Raw genomic sequence first — 22,575 nt, 5'->3', positions numbered from 1 at the left:
TTAAATTGTTTGGATGTCAGGTTTGGGACAGGAGCATGTCTGATGTTGCTCACATGTGCACCACTGAATGTTCAGGGAGTTTTTGCGTTTGCTCGTACATATGGAAAATATGCGGCCCTTTTGAATACCTTCCTAATTCTGAGGTCTCAAGGTTGGCAAGTATCGGTATAAGTTGGATGTCAAAGTTTACCAACTTTTCTGTTTGTGGCTACAACCTTCTCCTAGGTGAGAGGCATTATTTATTATCTGAATTAACTTTCACAAGCTCATAGGCGCTGCAGAAGCTCACTGGCTCAGTTTGTCAATATAGCAGTAAACTCCCATTACCTGCTTTTATTAAGAATGTTAATTTATGGATATTATTCATGAAATACTGTTAATAGATTACAGCAGGGGTCACCAACCAGCCCGTAAGGACCAGATGAGGAGCCCGCTGGCCTGTTCTAAAAATAGCTCAAATAGCAGCAATTACCAGTGAGCTGCCTCTATTTTTTAAATTTGTTTTATTTACTAACAAGTTTGTCTCGCTTTGCTTGACATTTTTAATTCTAAGAGAGACAAAACTCAAATAGAATGTGAAAATCCAAGAAAATATTGTAGACGTGGTCTTCAGTTGTTTAAATAAACTCATTTATTCTTTTACTTTGCTTCTTATAACTTCCAGAAAAACATTTTTAGAGAAAAAATACAAACTTAAAAAAGATTTTAGAATTTTTAAACACATATACCTTTTTCCCTTTTAAATTCCTTCTTCTTCTTTCCTGACAATTTAAATCAATGCTCAAGTAAATTTAATTTTTTTATTGTAAAGAATAATTAATTATTTTAATTTAATTATTCATTTTAGCTTCTGTTTTTTCGACGAAGAATATCTGTGAAATATGTCTTCAAACTTATTACGATTAAAATGTTTTAAAATTATTCTGTCAAATCTAGAAAATCTGTAGAATCAAATGTAAATCTTATTTCAAAGTCTTTTGAACTCCTTTTCAAATTTTTGTTGTGGAAAATCTAGAAGAAATAATGATTTGTCTTTGTTAGAAATATAGCTTGGTCCAATTTGTTATATATTCTAACAAAGTGCAGATTGGATTTTAACCTATTTAAAACATGTCATCAAAAATATATATTTATTTAAGAAATCATTAAGATGATCAGTGTTTCCACAAAGATAAATATAATTAATTATTTATAATAACATAGAGTTAAAGGTAAATTGAGCAAATTGGCTATTTCTGGCAATTTATTTAAGTGTGTATCAAACTGGTAGCCCTTCGCATTAATCAGTACCCAAAAGGTAGCTCTTGGTTTCAAAATGGTTGGTGACCCCTGGATTACAGCAATGCTAATACAAAAATATATATTTTACAAACAGAAAGTTAGAGAGATGTACACTTTATCTCATGTTTCCCTCTCATTGTGCAACATGTGAATGTTTTAAGGGGGCTACTGTAAATGTGGTATCTCAAAGGAGTACAAATTATTTCCTACTTCTAAGATTTCAAGGTTGGCAAGTATGGGTAAAAGTTGAATGTCAAAGTTGACCAACTTTTCCGTTTGTGGCTACAACCTTGTGAAAAACTAGGTGAGAGGCATTATTTATTATCTGGAATTAACATTCAGTAGCTCAAAGGCGCTGCAGAAGCTAGCTGGCTCAATATGTCAATAAAGCAGTAAACTCCCATCACCTGCAATTATAGCCATCTCGTACTTGTCGTAGTTGACGATTTAGAATGCATTAAAAACAAAAGACATATGTGATTTTTAGGGATTGTGACGTTGGACAAAATTCTAAAAAAAAAAAAATTCAGTTCCCCTTTAAATTAACCATTCCATAATCTTAAAGATGTTTTTTTTGTTCCAAAAGGTATGTTGTGTTCCTGAAGAACCGAGCCCCCAGCAGCAGAACAACACCCCTATCTCTCACAAGGACCGAGGGGAGGTTTTCAAAACACTCCCAGAAAAAAACAAAGAAATGCAGGTGAAGTTTCAAGAATTCAACACTGCAAAAAGCACATACCAGACAGATTTGAGTCTGAAAAAGACAGACTGGGGGCCCCAGCAGGCTGCATCCATCAAGCAGAGCCAGCAGGTATCAGACAGTCTTGGGTAAGTCCATCACCGTGATAGTATGACGATACAAACACGACACATAATATTAGAGGAAACTTTACCAAACACCTTTTCGCCTGATATACTAACGGTTTGTGTGTAATAGGTATTACAGGTGCAAACTTGATAGCACATGCAAAACTGATATACTAAGCCTGAACTCTTAGAATTGTGTCACTTAAATGAGCAAAATAGGGGTGATTCATATTATCCCATAGGCAAACACAGGCAGTTGATTGGGGCCCCAAGATTTTCAAGGGCCTCAAAATGTCTCATGAAAACGTTTTATAAACTTTCCTTCTATTTAAAACAATTCTTTCTTTATTTTTTTTAATTGTGCGTTTCCGATATTTCCCCAGGCCCCTTTCACACAACGGACTATAGTCCATGCTCATGACTTGATGGTGAACAACCCACCAAAACCAAGATGGTTATGAGACTTTTTTCTAAAGATAAAGCGCAGTTATGCAAGTGGAGCAGAGATTAGGAGAAGGCGACAAAAAAGCTAACAGTTTTTATGAAAACTACGTAATGTGTCACACTTTTTTGGGGGGACGGACGGCGTGGCACAGTTGGGAGAGTGGCCGTGCCAGTGACCTACTAACCTGCGGGTTCTTGGTTCAATCCCCACCTTCTACCGACCTCGTCACATCCGTCTTGTCCTTGAGCAAGACACTTCACCTTTGCTCCTGATTTGTCGTGGTTAGGGTCTTGCATGGCAGTTCCCTCCATCAGTGTGTGAATGTGTGTGTGAATGGGTGAATGTGGAAATAGTGTCATAGTGCTTTGAGTACCGTGAAGGTAGAAAAGCGCTATACAAGTATAACCTTTTGACCATTTACCCTTTTTTTCCAGTAACATTGAATCAGGGATCTGCAACCCACGGCTCTGGAGCCACATGTGGCTCTTCTGCCTCCTTGTTGTGGCTCCCTCAGATTTTTTTCAACCCCGGAGTGAAAAAAGTTTGCATTTTTAAACATAGTTCTATAATTTCCGACTCTCTGTGAGGCCCTGAATGCGCACAGACTGAGGCGCAAAGAAGGAAAGTAAAAAGTACCACTGATAGTTACACACACACTAGGTGTGGTGAAATTACCCTCTGCATTAGATAGATAGATAGATAGATAGATAGATAGATAGATAGATAGATAGATAGATAGATAGATAGATAGATAGATAGATAGATAGATAGATAGATAGATAGATAGATAGGAGATGAGGGGAGCGGAGCAGTGAGGAGCAGCAGTGGCCGCGCTCAGGAATCATTTTGGAGAGTTAACCCCGACTTCCAACCTTTGATGCCGAGTAGGTGGGTAGAGTAGCCAGAAAGTGTACTCAAATAAGAGTACTGTTATTTTAGAGATTTATTACTCAAGTAAAAGTAAGGAGTAGTCACCCAAATATTCACTTGAGTAAAAGTAAAAATTAGGTTGTGAAAAAAATACTCAAGTACTGAGTAACTGATGAGTAACCTGTTCGTTTAATGATGACGGCAACAAGTAATGCACAAAAACATAAGAATAGCAATGAACCAATTCAAAGCCAGGAATATCTCTTAAGCAACTAACAATAATATATCAGAATCAGAAATCAGAAATACTTTAATAATCCCCGAGGGGGAAAATATATTATTCTAAAAATGTTATTATTAATATAATATTATATTAAAATATTTTAAGTAATAATACATTCAAATAAAAAGAATTAAGGCAAATTGAGCCACAATAAAGTAATAGCATCATAGGCTCAGAAGGCAGAGATTTACAAAGGAAAATAACAAGTCAGCATTTACACAAATCATAAAGTCTGATAGGTGTGGGCTGCACCTGGGAACACACGTGCACTTCTGATTGGTGTTTATATGCATGCTTGAGTGTGTGTGTCTCTGTCTGTCTACGAAGCTGCAGTACGTTAATAAATTATACCCAAAATACGTAGATTTGACAGTGATTCATAGCAGGGAGCTAGCATTAGCCTGCGGTGACAGCCAAAATATCTACTAACGTTACTTACCGCGATGTGCTTCCTCAAATTTGACGTTGAGTTCATGTAAGCCGAAGTGAAGTGAATTATATTTATATAGCGCTTTTCTCTAGTGACTCAAAGCGCTTTATATAGTAAAACCCAATATCTAAGTTACATTTAAACCAGTGTGGGTGGCACTGGGAGCAGGTGGGTAAAGTGGCTTGCCCAAGGACACAACGGCAGTGACTAGGATGGCGGAAGCGGGAATCGAACCTGCAACCCTTAAGTTGCTGGCACGGAAATTCTACCAACCGAGCTATACCAAGCTGAAATGTCCACTTGTTTGGGGAGACACAAATGACAACGCCTTACATAACTGTTTTTTTGGTTGTCTGAGGCATGAACATCCATTTTATGTGAGGCCAGGGGTGTTTGCCTTCGTTGTCGTCCCTGCCATTGTTGTTGTTTGCCGCTGAAACTTTTTGGGCAGTTAATCATGTGACCGCCTGGCTCTGTTTGATTGGTTAAACGGAGTCAAACGTCACCAGTGACTGCATTTGATTGGTGAAACGCAGGCATGCGATAGATCCTACTTTGAAGGTATGTCTCACAAACCAAAACAAAAAAAAAATGTATTAACAGATCGATAAAAATCAGTAGCAAGTAGCGAGCTGAATGTAGATAAATGGAGCGGAGTAAAAGCAGCGTTTCTTCTCCATAAAAGTACTCAAGTAAAAAGAAAAAGTACTCTTAGAAGTAAAATTTATCCCAAAAGTTATTCAAGTAGATGTAACGGGGTAAATGTAGTGCGTTACTACCCACCTCTGGTAATGGGTCCCAATTTTGTAGTCTTTGGTATGACTCGGCCGGGGTTTGATCTCAGGGCAGACACTCTACCCAAAAAGCCACTGAGCAGGTCAACGAGACTAAGCCTGCGTTTTCAGTTCAGCTCTCCAGTGTGCAACTCCGTAGGTAAGCTAACCATGAATACTTGCCGAAAAAAATAAAATTGTTTTATTTCACATGGATGGATTGGTTTTCCTGTAAAATAAAAAAGTAAAAAAAATGAAAACTTGTAAAACTTATAATAGTGTTTTATTGGACAGAAAGGCTGTCTACTGAGTTTAAAATATTTTTATTTTATATTTGTATATATTTTTACCGGCTGAGATGTCATGCAAAGCTTCTAAAAGAAGAAAAAAAGCAGAGCCATCGCACCAGAATGAATGTACCTTGACCACTTGTATGACGAGTGCTCCCAGCCTTGGTCTTGCCATTGACCTTTTTTGGACCGACATTTGTGTTCTACGAATGAATACAGAAGGAATAACTGTGTTTGTCAACAGGTTCAGCGTCCATGATGAGGTTGTTGCCGCCGACGATAAGAAGTTACGGTGGTGGCAATGGCGCAAGGTAACAGTAACATAGAGTCCGCCATACATAACTAAGTAAAACACAGTTTCTTGAGATGACACTGAATATAAGAAGAGCCCTTTTATTCAAGACCCATTCTTAGAAAAAAATTAAAAATAAGACAAAATGCTTAAGATATCAGCAGGCACCAGGTATTGAAACAACTTCCAGAACTTGTTAAATTGATCAACTCAAGCTTAACATTGGAACAACATACTTTTTGACGACATTTATTCAATGTTGGGTTCTGACGTCAATTACGTTTTGGCCATTTCATACCAATATTCTACAACACAAATACAACGTTGAAACAACATGCTTTTTAACAACGTTTATCAGATTTTGTCAGATTTTGAGGTTCATTTGACTATTGAAATGTTTGTAATTTCCCAACCAAGAATGTGGATCCAACATTAGACATCAAAGATTTTTCAATTTACAAATACAACTTTTTTGCGTCATTGTTTCGATGTCAGTTTTAAAGGACATATATGAATAATCAACATTGTATTAGGGCTGGGCTTCATATCGATTTCGTAACATATATCGAAAAAATTTTAAACAAGCTATGAATTAAGAAAATGGTTTCCCGTTAAATGTAATGACCAAACACCGCTTATTTGTTGTGTTCCTTGTTCTCCCCCGCTTCCCACTCCCTCTCAAAACCCCATGGGCTAATAAACCCCTCCCCTTCCTCCTTCCAAGACGTGCTTGCACGTATAAGAACATCCATGATTGAGATTAAGGCAAAACATTACGGACAGGCCAATCAGAGGCAAAATAATCGCTGTGTTAATCGCTGAATAAACACTTTAACACAATTGCACAAAACCGCACGCACAACAATCACTTTACTTACCACTGTAATTACCGGATAACAAAACGGTAAATAATGTAAAAACAAGAACATAAAGAAGTGTGCTGTTCCATTACCTTTGTTCATACTACTGTCACTACTCAACTGCCAAAGAACTGTAGACACCTTAAAACGTGTTGCTTCCTATACTGTAAATAATGTAAAAACAAGAGTATAAAGAAGTCATACTGTTCCATTACCTTTGTTCATACTACTATCACTACTCAACTGCCAAAGAACTGTAGACACCTTAGTATTTGTTGCTTCCTATACTGTATATACTGTTATACTATTTGATATTGCACTGGTACTGTATTTGACTACTGTACTTCTACTTGTACTGATACTTCTCCCATACCTACTGTGACTTATTATGCAACTTATTGTCTTGTAATTAATGTACATCAGAGCTATTCAATTTGTTGTATTTTTGGTTTTTAGTGTATTAGATTCTGCTACTAGAGTTTGGATCCTACTGTACAAAACATCTGAAGAGCATGGAAAAAAAAAAATTTCACTGTGGTGTACTCTGCATGTGACGAATAAAACTTGAAACCTTGAAACCTTGATAGGGCGGGCTGTGGAACCAGGAAGGGAAATCACAACATACATCCCAAAAGAGAGTTGGAGAATAGAAGAGGGAATTTTCAAGCGGGCGATTTATATACTTAAAAAACTAGTGGAAGATGGCAGAGGGATTCTCTTCATTAGATTTTTTCTTTTAGCGATGTAGACGACGTCCAGGAAACCCACAATGCGCATACTTGGTCACATTTGGACAAATGTGTGCATCTGAATTAAACATTCTTTTGAGTTGTTTACCATGTAAGCCCAAATCAAAACTGTTCTCGAGTTGTTGCCGAAGTGAGGAAGATTATAGCCGCACAATTAAGTCAAGTCACTTTCTTGGCGCTGACCAGAACCGTACATGTGTGACAGTCCATTAAATTGTCGACTGGGAATTAAAAAGTTCCTGCCTGCAAATGTATTTTTTTTTTGTGAATTTGATACATTTTGTATTATTTGCACAGCTATGTTATTTATTTTATGTAAAAGGAATATTGTTCTATTTTATTTGTTATGATCCGCTGCCCGGATCATATTTTGATTTAGGTTTTTGAGTTTTTTGTGTTTTTTGTTTGTTTTGGACTCTTTCAGTTCCGGTTTGTATGCCTCTGTTTGTTACCATAGTTACTCATTGTTTTCACCAGCCGCTTGCTCCTGACGTGCACATGTGTTGTAATTACTTTCTTATTCAAGCCTGCCATTTCCCGTCAGTCGGTCTAGGTCCATTGTTTGCGGTAAGCTACAGTCACGTCGATGTATCTGGTTCTAGTCTCTGTGCTAAGAATTGCCTTAGCTTCCTGTGCGTTTGGTACGCTGCCCTTGTGCTTCCTGATGCTGTGCTAAGTACTAGCCTTAGCTTCCCGTGCGTTCGGCACGTTGTTCTTTTGTTGATTTCTGTCTGTTTAGTATTGTGTATCAGTTATTAAATCATCTTACCATTACGTTTTCGTCCAAAGTGTCCTTTGCATCCCTTAGGAGAACTAAATCCCGCATCACAATGTGCTTCACGTGTGACATTATTTACGTTATGTTTATTTACTGTGCTGTTAAAACCCATCTTGACTAACTGGGTTAATAAAAGTGCCACTGAGTGTTTACAGTACAATTGTCAGTCAGTTCAATTTCAGTGAATCTCGCGCAAAATTGAATATTTTTATGTGTACTTTCACCGGAAAATATATCGAGATGTATATCGAATATTGAGTTTAAGTAAAAATATATCGATATATACTTTTTCGTCCATATCCCCCAGCCCTACGTTGTTGTATCAATGTCTTGTGCCGGCTGGGTATCAGTGAAATAACGACTGGCAATTAAAAAGCAAAGCCTATTCCTTAGCTGTTGTTTGTTGGCTCATCTTCAAACCGTTGTCCTAAAATTAGCATTTAGCATTCAGCATTTTTAAGTTGTGGGTGCTTCTCACTGGGTCACTGTTTGTATGTGAATGACAGGAAGACAGGGCTCCGTCTCACTTGGGAAGATGCCAGGTTTGCATGTATAAATCTGTACCTGTTTTCAGACTTTTTGGGGGGTAAAAATGATCATCAGATAAGATGATCTAAATACTCTAGTAATTAACCAGGGCTTTTCTTTATTGCCACAGAGATGCCAAGTGGTGCCAACTCTTGTAGAACAACGGCATCTGAAGAGCCACCCCAGCCCCCACCAGGACAAAGCGATGGTTTTGGGGGGCCTGTCGGATAATAAAACAAGCTGGAAGAAGAGGAAGAAAAATGACGATCAAACAACAAATGTCACACCCACAAACCAGAGTATCAGAAATAAGCAGTACAAGTATCTTGGGTGAGTCCGCAATGAGAGAGTTCTGTTCTTTTTATTTCTTGCTGCATCCAAGTTGTTGCAGTGTTTTACTATCAGGACCATTGGTTGTGTTGCAGTTTTCATTCTTCTGCAAGTAGACGTTGCATTATTGTCCTTGAGTTTTTAGTTTTTTTCCCGTTTCAGGTTTCCCAACCCGGCACAGATCTGCTACATGAACGCCAGCCTGCAAAGTCTCTTGACTCTGGAGGACTTTGTTGAAGACATCAGCCGTCAGGAGGCAATTTGGAGGTCCAACCCTGATGCTGCAATAATCAGGTATAGTCAAGGGCCTACCACAAAATTCTGGGCCCCCGTATATAAGATTCCTAAAGGCTCCCCCAACCTGAATCCAACTCCACTGCCCCATACACACATACTTGATATGTTTACATTGTTGTGTCCAACAAGTCTTCCTCTCAAGGAATAAAACACACTGGTCAATCCCAAATTCTTTCAGATGACGTGTATGTTGAGTAAGAATGACCACCAAGACAGAATAGCAATATTACCAAGTTTTACTAAAGCTTCAGGAGACAAGTCCTTACAATACGTTAGTAGCGGCATCTAGAAGCGGTCCAAAAATCAAACGGAATGAGTTATCTTATTTAGTATGAAAACAGCCCTCTGTCGCCCAGAAAGAAATACAGCCTTTTTGTTCTAAACTGATAAGGTCTCCTCCACAAAAAGGGAGTACTATATAATCCCAACAGACATTCCAGGTCTTCAAGGTGAAACACAGAGTTCACTAACGAGGATAGGGAAAAAACACAAAGTGTACACATTGGAAAATATTAGCTGCTTTAAACAGGACTACGGAAAAATAAATAACTTAAAAAGATATACATTCTCCACAACATGCACTAAAAAACTAATTACAGTGGAAGCTTGATTTACAAACCCCTCTGTTTGCAAACTTTTTGGTTTTAATCGGATCAAGCCAAGTGTGCCTCTGTTTGTGAACTGTATCTCTGTGTACAAATGCTACATTAATTAATTGTATGTCTCACTGGCAGTCATTCTGTGCTTGTTCATAGTGAATAAACATTTTTAATCGTCATAAAAACTGGCCTTTTTCTGGAAAAAGATGCTAAAGCAAACTTACAATATATCACAGCAGCACACACAGCCTTTTCCCTCTCTCTCTGCCCCTTACCCTGTCTTGTCAGCTGATCAAATGCTTACTATTGTAGGAATATGCATGTTAAAGTTAAGAAATGTGTGATTTCTGATTGTTTGTGAGGGCACCAAAGTGACTTTTGTGTGTGTCTGTGTGTTGCAGAGCAGCGCACACAGGCCAGTTCAACTTGTCGTTTTTGTTTTGGCTTTGTTTTTAAATAGAAAGTTGATCCATCACCTCTTGTTATGTTTGCTTGACATACCATATTGTATAACACTTATATTGTACAAAACTTCACTAAATATGGACTTTTGTCCAGGCTGGAACCCATTGTTAATATTTACATTGTTTCTTATGAAGAGATTTGCTTCACTATTCAACATTTTCAATTCACGAACCCCGTTCGAGAACCAACTAAGTTCATAAATCGAGAGCCTACTGTATATTATGGATTTGGTTAAAACAACACATCAATAATAACAGCCATGCATTAGATTTATAAAGAGTTTTTCAAGAAACTCAAAGGGCTTCACAGATAAAATTCACACATTTTTCGTGGTAAGCTCCATTCGTAGCCACAGCTGCCCTGGGCTAGTCTTACGGAAGCGTGGATGCCAATTTGCGCCTACGGCCCCTCCGACCACCACCAAACATTTACTCACATTCATACCCCCTAAACCATTTGGTTTTGTTAGTTGTTTTTTTTTTAATACAAATATCACAAGTTAAAGTCGCCAGAATAGGAATTAAAATAATCATTTAGGCTGTCATTATTCACTTAAATGATTATAAATCGTTCAAGTTTCCCTTTACTTCAGAGTGTAAAGTAGAGATTAGCTGATACATGTTTAACTATCATTAGTGGATATTACCGATTATAATAATGCATTATTTGTATTATTATTATTTTTAGTGCATTTTCTGGGATTTAATTCTAACTTTAACATTGTTATGATCCGATGGCCGGATCATACCATATTCTTGTTTTGTTCCTTTTTGTATCACATTCTGTTGTTTGGACTTCCTTATTTCCTGTTTGCTCTGTCACCATGGCTGCATATTAGTTCCACCTGCTACTCTCTGTTTACGCACACCTGTTACTATTGATTGCTGCCTTATTTAAGCCTGCTCCTTTTGTTATTTCGTTCTCGGTTCCTAATTAGCTCCCATGCAACAAGTTACAACTGCTTTCCATGTTCTACTCGCTAGCTTTCGCGCTACGCTTTATGTTATTCCTAGTTCTCATGCTAGTTGTTTTGTTTTCCCTTTTTGTGCCTTTGTGCCAAGTGTTAGTGTTTCTGTTAGTTTCCCTAGCTTCCATGCTAGCGCCTTTTGTTTGCCTTTTCTGCCTAGCACCTGTACTTTTGTTCTCAGCCTTTTATCAGTTAAATAAATCCTTTGTTTCTTACCTTACGCTGTGTTCTTGCCCGGCGCATCCACGGATGAACAAATACGGCATCGCTATGCCCACCAAACATCACAAACATAAGGTATTTGGGGAAATGAGATGCAAAAGTGAAACTTGCCCATAACTTTCCCCTACAGTATTCTACCACAAATCAATTTATCATATTTTTTTACCTTTCTTATATGATTATATCCTTGTTTAAAAATGTTGGTGCTGTGTGTGAATACTTAAAGGTGAGCTTGTTATAAACTTGCCACAATCCAGGTGGAACAAACCATCTCGTACTTTCGATAAGCGGTGTAGGTAGTCTTAGAAATTCTTCATTGGATTCAAAGAACCTAATTATTGAACTTTCATAGCTACATTAATTTTATATTATAAATGATGGTTTCTTTTTTGATAACTTGCATAATTGTATAAAAAACTTAAAAGCTTAATACAACATCCACGCTTACACCCCATATTTCAACGCCACTGGATATATTACATAGACCTGTAGATTTGAGACCTGATAACTTTCAAATTGTTTTACTCTTTCTAGAGCATTAATGAAGATCAGTGCTTGTCACAGCTCCAGTGATGTCCAGCATAAAATCTCCTGCCTTTTTTCATTCAAGAACACCATCTCCCTCTCTGCACAGGAGTTTCAGGATGTCTGCCAGAAAGTAAGTAACGATATCTTTTTTTCTTATGATTTAATCTTCTTCCAAATAGATTAGATCAAGTCTTGGATGAATAGGCTGACAAAGCGCGAATAACATCTTCTCAGATGATGACAAAAAATAATGTACACTCATTTGGAATGATAACCTTCAACTAAGATTTTAAAACAATATAATTATGGGCCTGCTGCAATGCCAGCAGTGAATTATTGCCCATACTTCTAACTTCATTATTATGGGCCTGCTATTCTTTTTATAGTTCTGCATGTTTATCTTACTGGCCAACGAACCCCCACATATGTTACACCGTTGGAAAGGTCTCGTTCGTGCCGACGAGGGTTTTTTATCAATCAATGTTTACTTATATCACAAAATCACAAGTGTCTCAAAGGGCTGCCCAAGCCACCACGACATCCTTGGCTCGGATCCCACATCAGGGCAAGAAAAAACTCAACCCAATGGGATAACAATGAGAAACCTTGGAGGGCGACCGGTGCAATTGTTGTCGAGTGGGTCTAGCATAATATTGTGAGACTGCAGTCCATAGTGGATCTAACATAATAGTGAGAGTCCAATCTATAGTGGGGCCAGCAGGAGACCATCCTGAGCGGAGACAGGTCAGCAGCGCAGAGACGTCCCAAACCGATGCACAGACGAGTGGTCCACCCTGGGTCCCGACTATGGACAGCCAGCGCTTCATCCGTGGCCAACGAACTTGTGCCCTTCCTCCAGGAAGGAGAGGAGAGCAGAGCAGAAAAGAAACGGCAGGTTAACTGGTCTAAAAGGGGGGTCTATTTAAACGCTAGAGTATATAAATGAGTATTAATATGGGACTTAAATGCTTTTACTGACTAGTAACAGACTAGTAACTCCCGGTAACTGTTACCGGGACGGCATTCCAGAGTACTGGAGCCCGAATAGAAAACGCTCTATAGCCCGCAGACTTTTTTTGGCCTGTGGGAATCACTAATCAGCCGGAGTTCTTTGAATGCAGATTGCTTGACCGGACATATGGTACAATACAATCAGCAAGGTAGGCTGGAGCTAGACCGTGTAGTATTTTATACATAAGTAGTAAAACCTTAAAGTCACATCTTTAGTGCCAGGTGAGCCAGTATAGGCCTAATATAATCAAACGTTCTTGTTCTTGTCAAAAGTCTAGCAGCCGCATTTTGTACCAACTGTAATCTTTTAATGCTAGACATAGGGAGACCCGAAATTAATACATTACAGTAATAGAGACGAAACGTAAAAATTGCATGAATAATGATCTCAGCGTCGCTGGTAGACAAAATGGAACGAATTTTAGCGATATTACGGAGATGAAAGTAGGCAGTTTTAGTAACACTCTTAATGTGTGACTCAAACGAGAGAGTTGGGTCGAAGATAATACCCAGACTCTTTACCGAGTGGCCTTGTGTAATTGTTTGGTTGTCAAATGTTAAAGGCCTACTGAAACCCACTACTACCCACCACACAGTGTGATAGTTTATATATCAATGATGAAATATTAACATTGCAACACATGCCAATACGGCTTTTTTTAGTTTACTGAATTACAATTTTAAATTTCCCGGGAGTTTCGTCTAGGAAACGTTGTGTAATGATGACGTGTACGCAAGACGTCACACGTTTTTAGGAAGTATGAGCGCTACGCACACACAGGTAAAAGTCGTCTGCTTTAACGGCATAATTACACAGTATTTTGGAGATCTGTGTAGCTGAATCTTTTGCAATTTGTTCAATTAATATTGGAAAAGTCACAGTAGAAAGATGGGAGTTGGGAAGGTTTAGCCTTTAGCCACACAAACACACGGTGATTCCTTGTTTAAAATTCCCGTAGCTGAAACTTTCCTATGGATCAGAGCGCGGTCAAGCAGACATGGATCCCAACCGAATATCAACCAGCAGGTTTCAGTGAGAAAATTGTGGTTAAAAAGTCGCCACTTACCGAATATCAGCTGAGCTTGTGTCGTCCGTACAGCTGCCGTCGACACCCGTGAGACATGGCGTCAACACACCCGTGGACGTACACCTCCGACTATCAGGTATTATTAAACTTACTAAAACACTAGCAACACAATAGAAAGATAAGGGATTTCCCAGAATGATCCTAGTAAATGTGTTTAAAAACATCGGAATACGTCCCAATGCTGTCGTGTTTTTTGTTTTGTTTTTTTAACTCTGTGGTTTTTTTTTTTGTTTTTTGTTTTTTCTAGTCCGTCGCTATCAATATCCTCAAACACGAATTTTTCATCCTCGCTCAAATTATTGGGGAAATTGTCGTTTTCTCGGTCCGAATCACTGTTTTAGTTGGAGGCTCCCATTAAAATCAATGTGAATATGTGAGGAGCCAACACACTTGCGACGTCATCGTCTGCGACTTCTGGTAAAGGCGAGGCTTTTTCAGGAAGTACCAAAAGTGGCGAACTTTATCGTCGATTTTCTCTACTAAATCCTTTCAGCAAAAATATGGCAATATCGCGAAATGATCAAGTATGACACATAGAATGGACCTGCTATTCCCATTTAAATAAGAAAATCTCATTTCAGTAGGCCTTTAAGGTGGTATTATTAAACAGGTGTCGGTGTACATTGTCATAAAAGCCACAAAAAGTGGAAAAGTGTATTACAACTGAGTACCACATACCGACCACAGCTGAGGAACAGAAATTTATTGGCGGCACTCGAGGAGGCGCTCAAGGCCCAACAACAGGCCATACCCCAACGGTTAAAAAAAAATGTCAGAGACAATCGTGTGAAAGGTAAATAGAAGGAAGATTTTAAAAATAAAGTATTACATGGTGAATAAAGAAGTATTAAAAGAAAACTTTACAAAAACTCAATCAAAGTATCAGTGGCAATTTGTGGGGAAAGTGTCTATGACATATTCAATGTAAGTCAATATTTTATGTATTTAATACATTTAGGTAAGCACACTATTACTAAATGTTGTTTATATTTTTTACTGTCCTTAAATTATGAAATAATAAGTATGATGTGATGTACAATTTATATATATTGAAATTCACGGTAATTATTGCTTATTCCTTTTAAAAATAAACATTGTTAGATGACAAAACCTTATATAATGTTGTGGAATCGTTGCAATAAAGAAATCGAAATCAAATTTGAAAAAGACAGACCAATTTCATCCAATATAAGGAATGTCCAGGGTGCACGCCGCCTTCCGCCCTATTGTATTTGAGATAGGCTCCAGCGCCCACCGCGACCCCATAGGGAATAAGTGGTAGGAAATGGATGGATGTCCAGTGTTGCTTTATGTTAACATTGACTAATCCTACTGAAATGTGATTTCATATTGACTCAAATTTAAGTGTTTTTTCCTAAGAAAAAAAGATGTATTTTAATATTGAAGGTCTAGAGCAGGGGTAGGGAACCTATGGCTCTCGAGCCAGAGGTGGCTCTTTGATGACTGCATCTGGCTCTCAGATAAATCTTAGCTGCCATTGCTTAACACGGTAAGTAATGAATAATTCCGCTGGTAATCACAGTGTTAAAAATAACATTCAAAATATAAAACATTTTCATGCATTTTAATCCATTCATTCGTTTTCTACCAGATTGGATTTATTATTGGTTACCTTCAGAATAACAATGTTATTAAAAAGAATAAGAGACTCATTATACTCAAAAAATGTTGTTCTTACTTAAACTTGCACGCATTTAGTTGTATTCAGTGTTAAAAAATATGATACGCCTCTCGTGAAAATACCTTTTAAAATATTTGGCTTTCATGGCTCTCAGCCAAGAAGGTTCCCAACACCTGGTCTAGAGATATAAACATTCATAGCAAGAGTTGACACCAAACAACTTCTGTCCAAGCAAGTCAGAGCTTTTCTTTCTGTCACTCACACATAATGAAAAGATGCATTCTTTCAACAGAGGAATTACAGAGTGACTTTTTCATTGTAATCCGTCACCTCATTTCACCAACACACAATACTTGTTTTTTTAAATTGTTTTCCAAAATGGGTTCTTGAAAAAGAAATCATCCAATATTTCCTAATTGTTGTGTTTTCTCTGTGGATACAATAATGTATGTCAATCATTCAATCAATGTTTACTTATATAGCCCTAAATCACGAGTGTCTCAAAGGGCTGCACAAGCCACAGCGACATCCTCGGCTCAGATCCCATATCAGGACAAGAAAAAAGTAAAAAACAATGAGAAACCTTATGTGTGTTCACAGGATGCGCATGAGTTCCTGACTTCCGTATTGGATCAAATACGAAATCTGAAACCATCACAGCAGAGGGTGGCGGCCAGTGTGGGTCGAGCCTACAAATGCCCTGTGGAACACCACTTTGTGTTCAAGATGCAGAACTTCAGGATGTGCCTCACGTAAAGTTGCACAATCAAACATATACTGCATGATAGTCACTCAGCCAGCCAGTTTAATTTCTAATTTAATATGTCTCTGAGCGGCGCTCAAACCTGCACATCAACTGTGTAATCTAAATGTGTTTGTTTATTGCGTGGACGAAACAGAAACAGCAATGTGTAGCAATATATCAACTCTTTATTGCTCAAACAGAACAATCGTGCATAGCTCAGACCCGCATCTTCACTTCTTATTATTCCTATATGTAAATAAACCGTATTGTATCAGGTGTAAGATAATTAAGAACTTTTTCTCTTGCAATGGGGACCTGGCAAAGAGGCAGCATTTACATGTTGAAGTGTGATGATAATCTCCCATCGTCTCTTAGGCCCCGTCTACATTAAGCCGGATAACTCCTTAAATGAATAATTATTTAGCCTAAGCCTCGTTTCAGCCACACTAAACCAGCATTTAAGGTTCTCCTCCTTGGATATTTTTTTACACGGGTAAGTGTGCCGTGTATTTCTTGAATCTCCGGCTCTTAGCTTTATATAGACCAGGGGTGTCAAACTCAAATACAGAGTGGGCCAAAATTTAAAACTGAACGAAGCCGCGGGCTAAGGTTGAACAAATTAACCTTTTAATAGGGACCCAAACAAGTTTTGCATTGAATATTGAACAAGCAAGGCTTATATAACTTTATAGTGACGTGCAAAATCGAATTTCAAATAATAACAATAATAATTGAAAAATATCAATGGCATATCAAATAAAATTATAGTAAAAATTGAATGCCTCTTTTCTATTTGCAGCCCACTGACGTAAAGATCAAAATAAACTTTTTCAACAGGCTAATAAGAAATTTGAAAATAAAATAATAATAAATGAATTAAACATTCAAGCCTTGAAGTAGCAAAAGAAAGTGCATGAATAAAACGTTAATTATTGCTCAGTTTGCTACACTGATTTGCTTTAACACTGAATATGGAACAAGCAATGCGTATATAACTTAATACTGCAAAATCAACTTTCAAAAAACAAACGAAAAAATATCAATGGCCTATTAAAGAAAATTTAAATAAAAACATGAATGCCTCTTTTCTATTTGCAGCCTTCTGAGGTAAATATCAACATTAACTTTTTCCACAGGCTAATACATTTGAAAAAAAAATTGTTCTTTTGTTGGTAGCGGGTGGTGTATTTTGTAGTGTCCCTGAAGAATTAGTCCTGCAAGGGGTTCTGGGTATTTGTTCTGTTGTGTTTATGTTGTGTTACGGTGCGGATGTTCTTCCAAAATGTGTTTGTCATTCTTGTTTGGTGTGGGTTCACAGTGTGGCACATATTTGTAACAGTTTTAAAGTTGTTTATACGGCCACCCTCAGTGTGACCTGTATGGCTGTTGACCAAGTATGCCTTGCATTCACTTGTGTGTGTGAAAAGCCGCATATATTACGCTACTCGGCCGGTACGCTGTTTGTAGGGAGGAAAAGCGGACGTGATGACAGGTTGTAGAGGACGCTAAAGGCAGTGCCTTTAAGGCACGCCCCCAATATTGTTGTCTGGGTGGAAATCGGGAGAAATTCAGGAGAATGGTTGCCTGGGAGATTTTCGAGAGGGGCACTGAAAAACGGGAGTCTACCGGGAAAATTGGGAGGGTTGGGAAGTATGAGTATTAGCGATGAATGCGGTGTTACAGCGGCACCGCCGCTGTATAATACCGGCGGGCCAGCTCTAATGTTAATTTGACACTGCCTCAAGGGCCAGATGAAATTACACGGCGGGCCAAATGTGGCCCGCGGGCCAGAGTTTGACACCCATGGTATAGACTCATTGATCGTTTACAAACCGAGTTCGGAGAGGAACTGAAGTCAGAAAGACCTCGCCCAACACAGGAAATCACCTGCTCACTGCTCCCCTCACCTCCCAGGGGGTGATCAAGGGCGCTGGGTCAAATGCAGAGAATAATTTCGCCACACCTAGTGTGTGTGTGACAATCGTTGGTAATTTAACTTTAACTTTAGGAAGTGACGTCAGAAAGAACGCGCCACAGCCAGCTTTGTAACACCCGGAGCTAACAACTGGAAATATGGAGGCGAGTCATCCAGACATTCGCGTGTTTGTCATTCTTTTTCAAGTACAGACGCTTGTGGAATACTTTAAGAGAAGGAAACACGCGATTGCAGCTATTTCGGATACAACACTTCTCAGACAGCAAAATAGCTTTCGAATGTCCAGGTCAGCTGTGATTCTACTTACCGAAAAACGCCGTCCATTTGTCGAAGGAGAGACGACGAGAATGCGGGCTCCCGTGGATTTATCACATTGTTTACTTTCACACGTCCATTAAAGATTTAATTAATTTATGATGGCTCAGGTGTGATTCACTATAATAGGGCCCCACAGCACACTGGATTCCAGTTATTTGAAATACCACAACACTGGATGTTGTTCAGATAAGTTACATTTAATTTAAGAACTTGCACACAAAGCAACACTGGAGGTGACTATGACGTGCGCATTTTCTGCCCATACGTACTAGGTCGCGTTGTACCGGCGGACGGAGGGGTGGAGGGGGCCTTAAACGACCATTGTGTGTGTGTGTGGACAAGGATAAGGTTAGGTGGGGTTTACCCTGTATAACCTTAGTGTAGATGGGGCCTCATTTACCAACACAAATCACAGCTGTTGAAATGCTTGGGTAAATCGGTTGGAACGTAAAAGAAGGTTTAAGATAGACAAACACTTTTCAAGTGTAAAACATACACAGAGAACGCTTGCATTTTGTGGACGACAGGGCCGACAGAGGACGACAATAAGTAAGAGTTTGGTGGACAATCAATCAATCACTTTTTATTTATATCGCACTTTTAATACGCAGCTCAGACATTTGATTGTTTAGACCAGTGGTTCTCAACCTTTTTTCAGTGACATTTTTTTTTATTCAAGTACCCCCTAATCAGAGCAAAGCATGTTTGGTTGAAAAAAAGAGATAAAGATGTAAAATACAGCACTATTTCATCAGTTTTTGATTTATTAAATTGTATAACAGTGCAAAATATTCCTCATTTGTAGTGGTCTTTCTTGAACTATTTGGAAAAAAATATGTAAATATAGCTAAAAAATGTGTTGAAAAATAAACAAATGTTTCAATTATAAATAAAGATTTTTACACATACAAGTAATTATCAACTTAAAGTGCCCTCTTTGGGGATTGTAATAGAGATCCATCTGGATTCATCAACTTCATTCTAAACATTTCTTCACAAAAAAGAAATCTTTAACATCAATATTTATGGAACATGTCCACAAAAAAATCTGACTGTCAACACTGAATATTGCATAGTTGTATTTTTTTTTCCACAGTTTACGAACTTACATTCATATTTTGTTGAAGTATTATTCAATAAATATATTTATAAAGGATTTTTGAATTGTTGCTATTTTTACAATATGTTTTAAAAATCTCACGTGCCCCTTGTCATACCTTCAAGTACCCCCAGGGGTACCCGTACCCCCATTTGAGAACCACTGGTTTAGACATTTGCGTTACGTTTGATTGTTGCTGAAAATATCGATGATTGGCAGGGAAATTGCGGGGATTGGGTAAAGTTGCAAGTGCACAGAGATTGGCTGAATTTACGGGAATTGGCGCGATCGCTAAATCCTAGAGTATAGCCGTTAATTTGTGTCTTTATTAGCAAACCTTTTTGTGTACGCTATACTTAATTAAGTCAGTGAATTTTTTGCTTTTGAATTATGCAAACTGAATTTATTTACATCAAATTACACTGACAAGGTCACTGAATAAAATTCTGTGAGCAAAACGCAGGTGTTTACTAATTCAGTCTACTGAAATTCAGTGCAGAAACAGTCATTGCTTCAAAAGTCAAGACCATCCATCCATCCATTTTCTACCGCTTATTCCCTTTCGGGGTCGCGGGGGGCGCTGGCGCCTATCTCAGCTACAATCGGGCGGAAGGCAGGGTACACCCTGCCTTCCGCCCGATTGTAGACCCATTCTGCGTAAATTATGGTAAGACTGAAGAAATTGATCATGTCTCAGAACCAGCGAATGAGATGTCAAGTTTGCAGTTCACAAAATTAAAACGAAAAAAAAATAGATATTACTTAAATTCAGTGCCAAAAAAAAAAAAAAACTCCATACTGGGGGACTGAATAATATCTCAATTGGGCCTTTGCTGTTTTGTAACTTTTTAGGTGTAAGATGAAATTCACCAGAGATGAAGAATTCACCAACCTGTCCTTAGACCTGTTACCTGGAATTGGAACAGTCGAGCAAATGATCCAAAATTATCTCAAGGTGACCAAACGAATGCCCTGAGTCCACTGCCCGGGTTATGCTGGCCATTTAAACCCGATGTGCTGATGCTTGTGTACAGAGGACACTTGTGGAGTTCCAATGTGAGTGTGGTTCCAACACGTCATTGCAGCACTCCTCTTTCGTCAGCCTGCCAAAGTAAGGAAGTCCCATTTCCTTTTCAGACCCTCTCAATAGTAAAGTGTTTTTTTTTTCCTACCCACAGAGTGCTGGTCTTGCACCTGAAGCGCTTTGTGTTTTTTTCAGTCTTTGGGTCAATAAAGGTCCGCCGCCCTGTTTGCCTTACAAAGGACTTAGTGGTGACATCCAGACAAGTAAAGTCAACAATAGGTGTTATTAAAGGCCTACTGAAATGAGATTGTTTTATTTAAACGGGGATAGCAGGTCCATTCTATGTGTCATACTTGATCATTTCGCGATATTGCCATATTTTTGCTGAAAGGTTTTAGTAGAAAACATCGACGATAAAGTTCGCAACTTTTGGTCGCTAATAAAAAAAGCCTTGCCTGTACCGGAAGTAGCAGACGATGTGCGCGTGACGTCACTGGTTGTAGGGCTCCTCACATCCTCACATTGTTTATAATGTGAGCCACCAGCAGTAAGAGCAATTCGGACTGAGAAAGTGACGATTTCCCCATTAATTTGAGCGAGGATGAAAGATTTGTGGATGAGGAAAGTTAGAGTGAAGCACTAAAAAAAAAAAGAAAAGAAAAAAAGGAAAAGACGACAGCTCCAGGCGGCAGCAGTGGGAGCGATTCAGATATTATTAGACACATTTACTAGGATGATTCTGGAACATCCATTATCTGCTTATAGTGTTTTAATGAGATTATAAAGATATACCTGAAAGTCGGTGGGCTGCAGTGAACGCCAGTGTCTCTGAGAGAAGCCAATGGAGGAGCCAAGTTCACAGCTGCCTTTTGGATAGCTGCTGCAGGAGGTCGCATAATCCGCTCCAGTCTCCGGTAAGAGCCGACTTAATATCACAATTGGTTGACATGTGGTAGAGAAACATGTTAGCTTCACAACAAACAAGGAAATACCGGCTGTGTTTCGGTTGCTAAAGGCAGCTGCAATCCACCGCTTTCCACCAACAGCATTCTTCTTTATAGTCTCCATTATTAATTAAACAAATTGCAAAAGATTCAGCAACACATAGTCCAAAATACTGTGTAATTATGCGAAGAAAAGAGACGACTTTTAGCCGTGAGTGGTGCTGAGCTGAAATGTCCGCGCCAACCAATAACGTCACATGCACGCGTCAACTTAAGCGTCAACATAAGCGTCAACATAAGCGTCAAAATAAGCGTCATCATTCCGCGACGTTTTCAACAGGATACCTCGCGGGAAATTTAAAATTGTAATTTTGTAAACTAAACCGGCCATATTGGCATGTGTTGCAATGTTAATATTTCGTCATTGATGTATAAACTATCAGATGCGTGGTCGGTAGTAGTGGGTTTCAGTAGGCCTTTAAAAATGTGACTGTTGGTCTATGATAGCCTGTGTTTCCTCACAGGGTGGCGCTTGCTACAGTTTGGTCAGTGTGATCAATCATACTGGCTTCACAACAACCAGTGGTAAAACAAATGATTCTGTAATCTGGTTTAATGGTGTACAGTAGGGAAGGGACTCATATGGCTCCATTCCTGGGTGGCTGTCACGTGAGAGGAAAAAGAGAGGTTAAAGGGGAACATTATCACAATTTCAGAAGGGTTAAAACCAATAAAAATCCGTTCCCGGTGGCTTATTTTATTTTTTGAAGTTGTTTTCAAAATTTTATCCACGCAATATCCCAAAAAACGGCTTTAAAGTGCCTGATTTTAACCATCTTTATATACACCCGTCCATTTTCCTGTGATGTCACAGCGTGACACCACCATAAACAAAGATGGCAGATTGCACAGAAAGGTATAGCATAGTCGCTCGGATTCAGACTCGGATTTCAGCGGTGCAAGCAATTCAACAG

General features: G+C 38.7%; 1 protein-coding gene across 1 annotated transcript; it reads left to right on the top strand.

The window, feature by feature from the left end:
* Window positions 1-1,975: 1,975 nt before the first annotated feature.
* LOC133541787 (ubiquitin carboxyl-terminal hydrolase 37-like) lies at window positions 1,976-21,157 on the top strand. Its single transcript, XM_061885376.1, has 9 exons — window positions 1,976-2,109; window positions 5,424-5,490; window positions 8,517-8,716; window positions 8,879-9,010; window positions 11,801-11,924; window positions 16,136-16,287; window positions 20,486-20,588; window positions 20,668-20,744; window positions 20,812-21,157. Exons 1-9 carry the CDS (start codon window positions 1,976-1,978, stop codon window positions 20,960-20,962), a joined length of 1,140 nt encoding a protein of 379 aa, XP_061741360.1. The 3' UTR covers window positions 20,963-21,157.
* The last annotated feature ends 1,418 nt before the right edge of the window (window positions 21,158-22,575 follow it).

This window comes from Nerophis ophidion, linkage group LG23 (assembly GCF_033978795.1).
Source record: "Nerophis ophidion isolate RoL-2023_Sa linkage group LG23, RoL_Noph_v1.0, whole genome shotgun sequence".
Lineage (NCBI taxonomy): Eukaryota > Metazoa > Chordata > Actinopteri > Syngnathiformes > Syngnathidae > Nerophis > Nerophis ophidion.
Note: the sequence above shows the minus strand (reverse complement) of the source record. Positions and strands in the feature narration are given on the sequence as shown.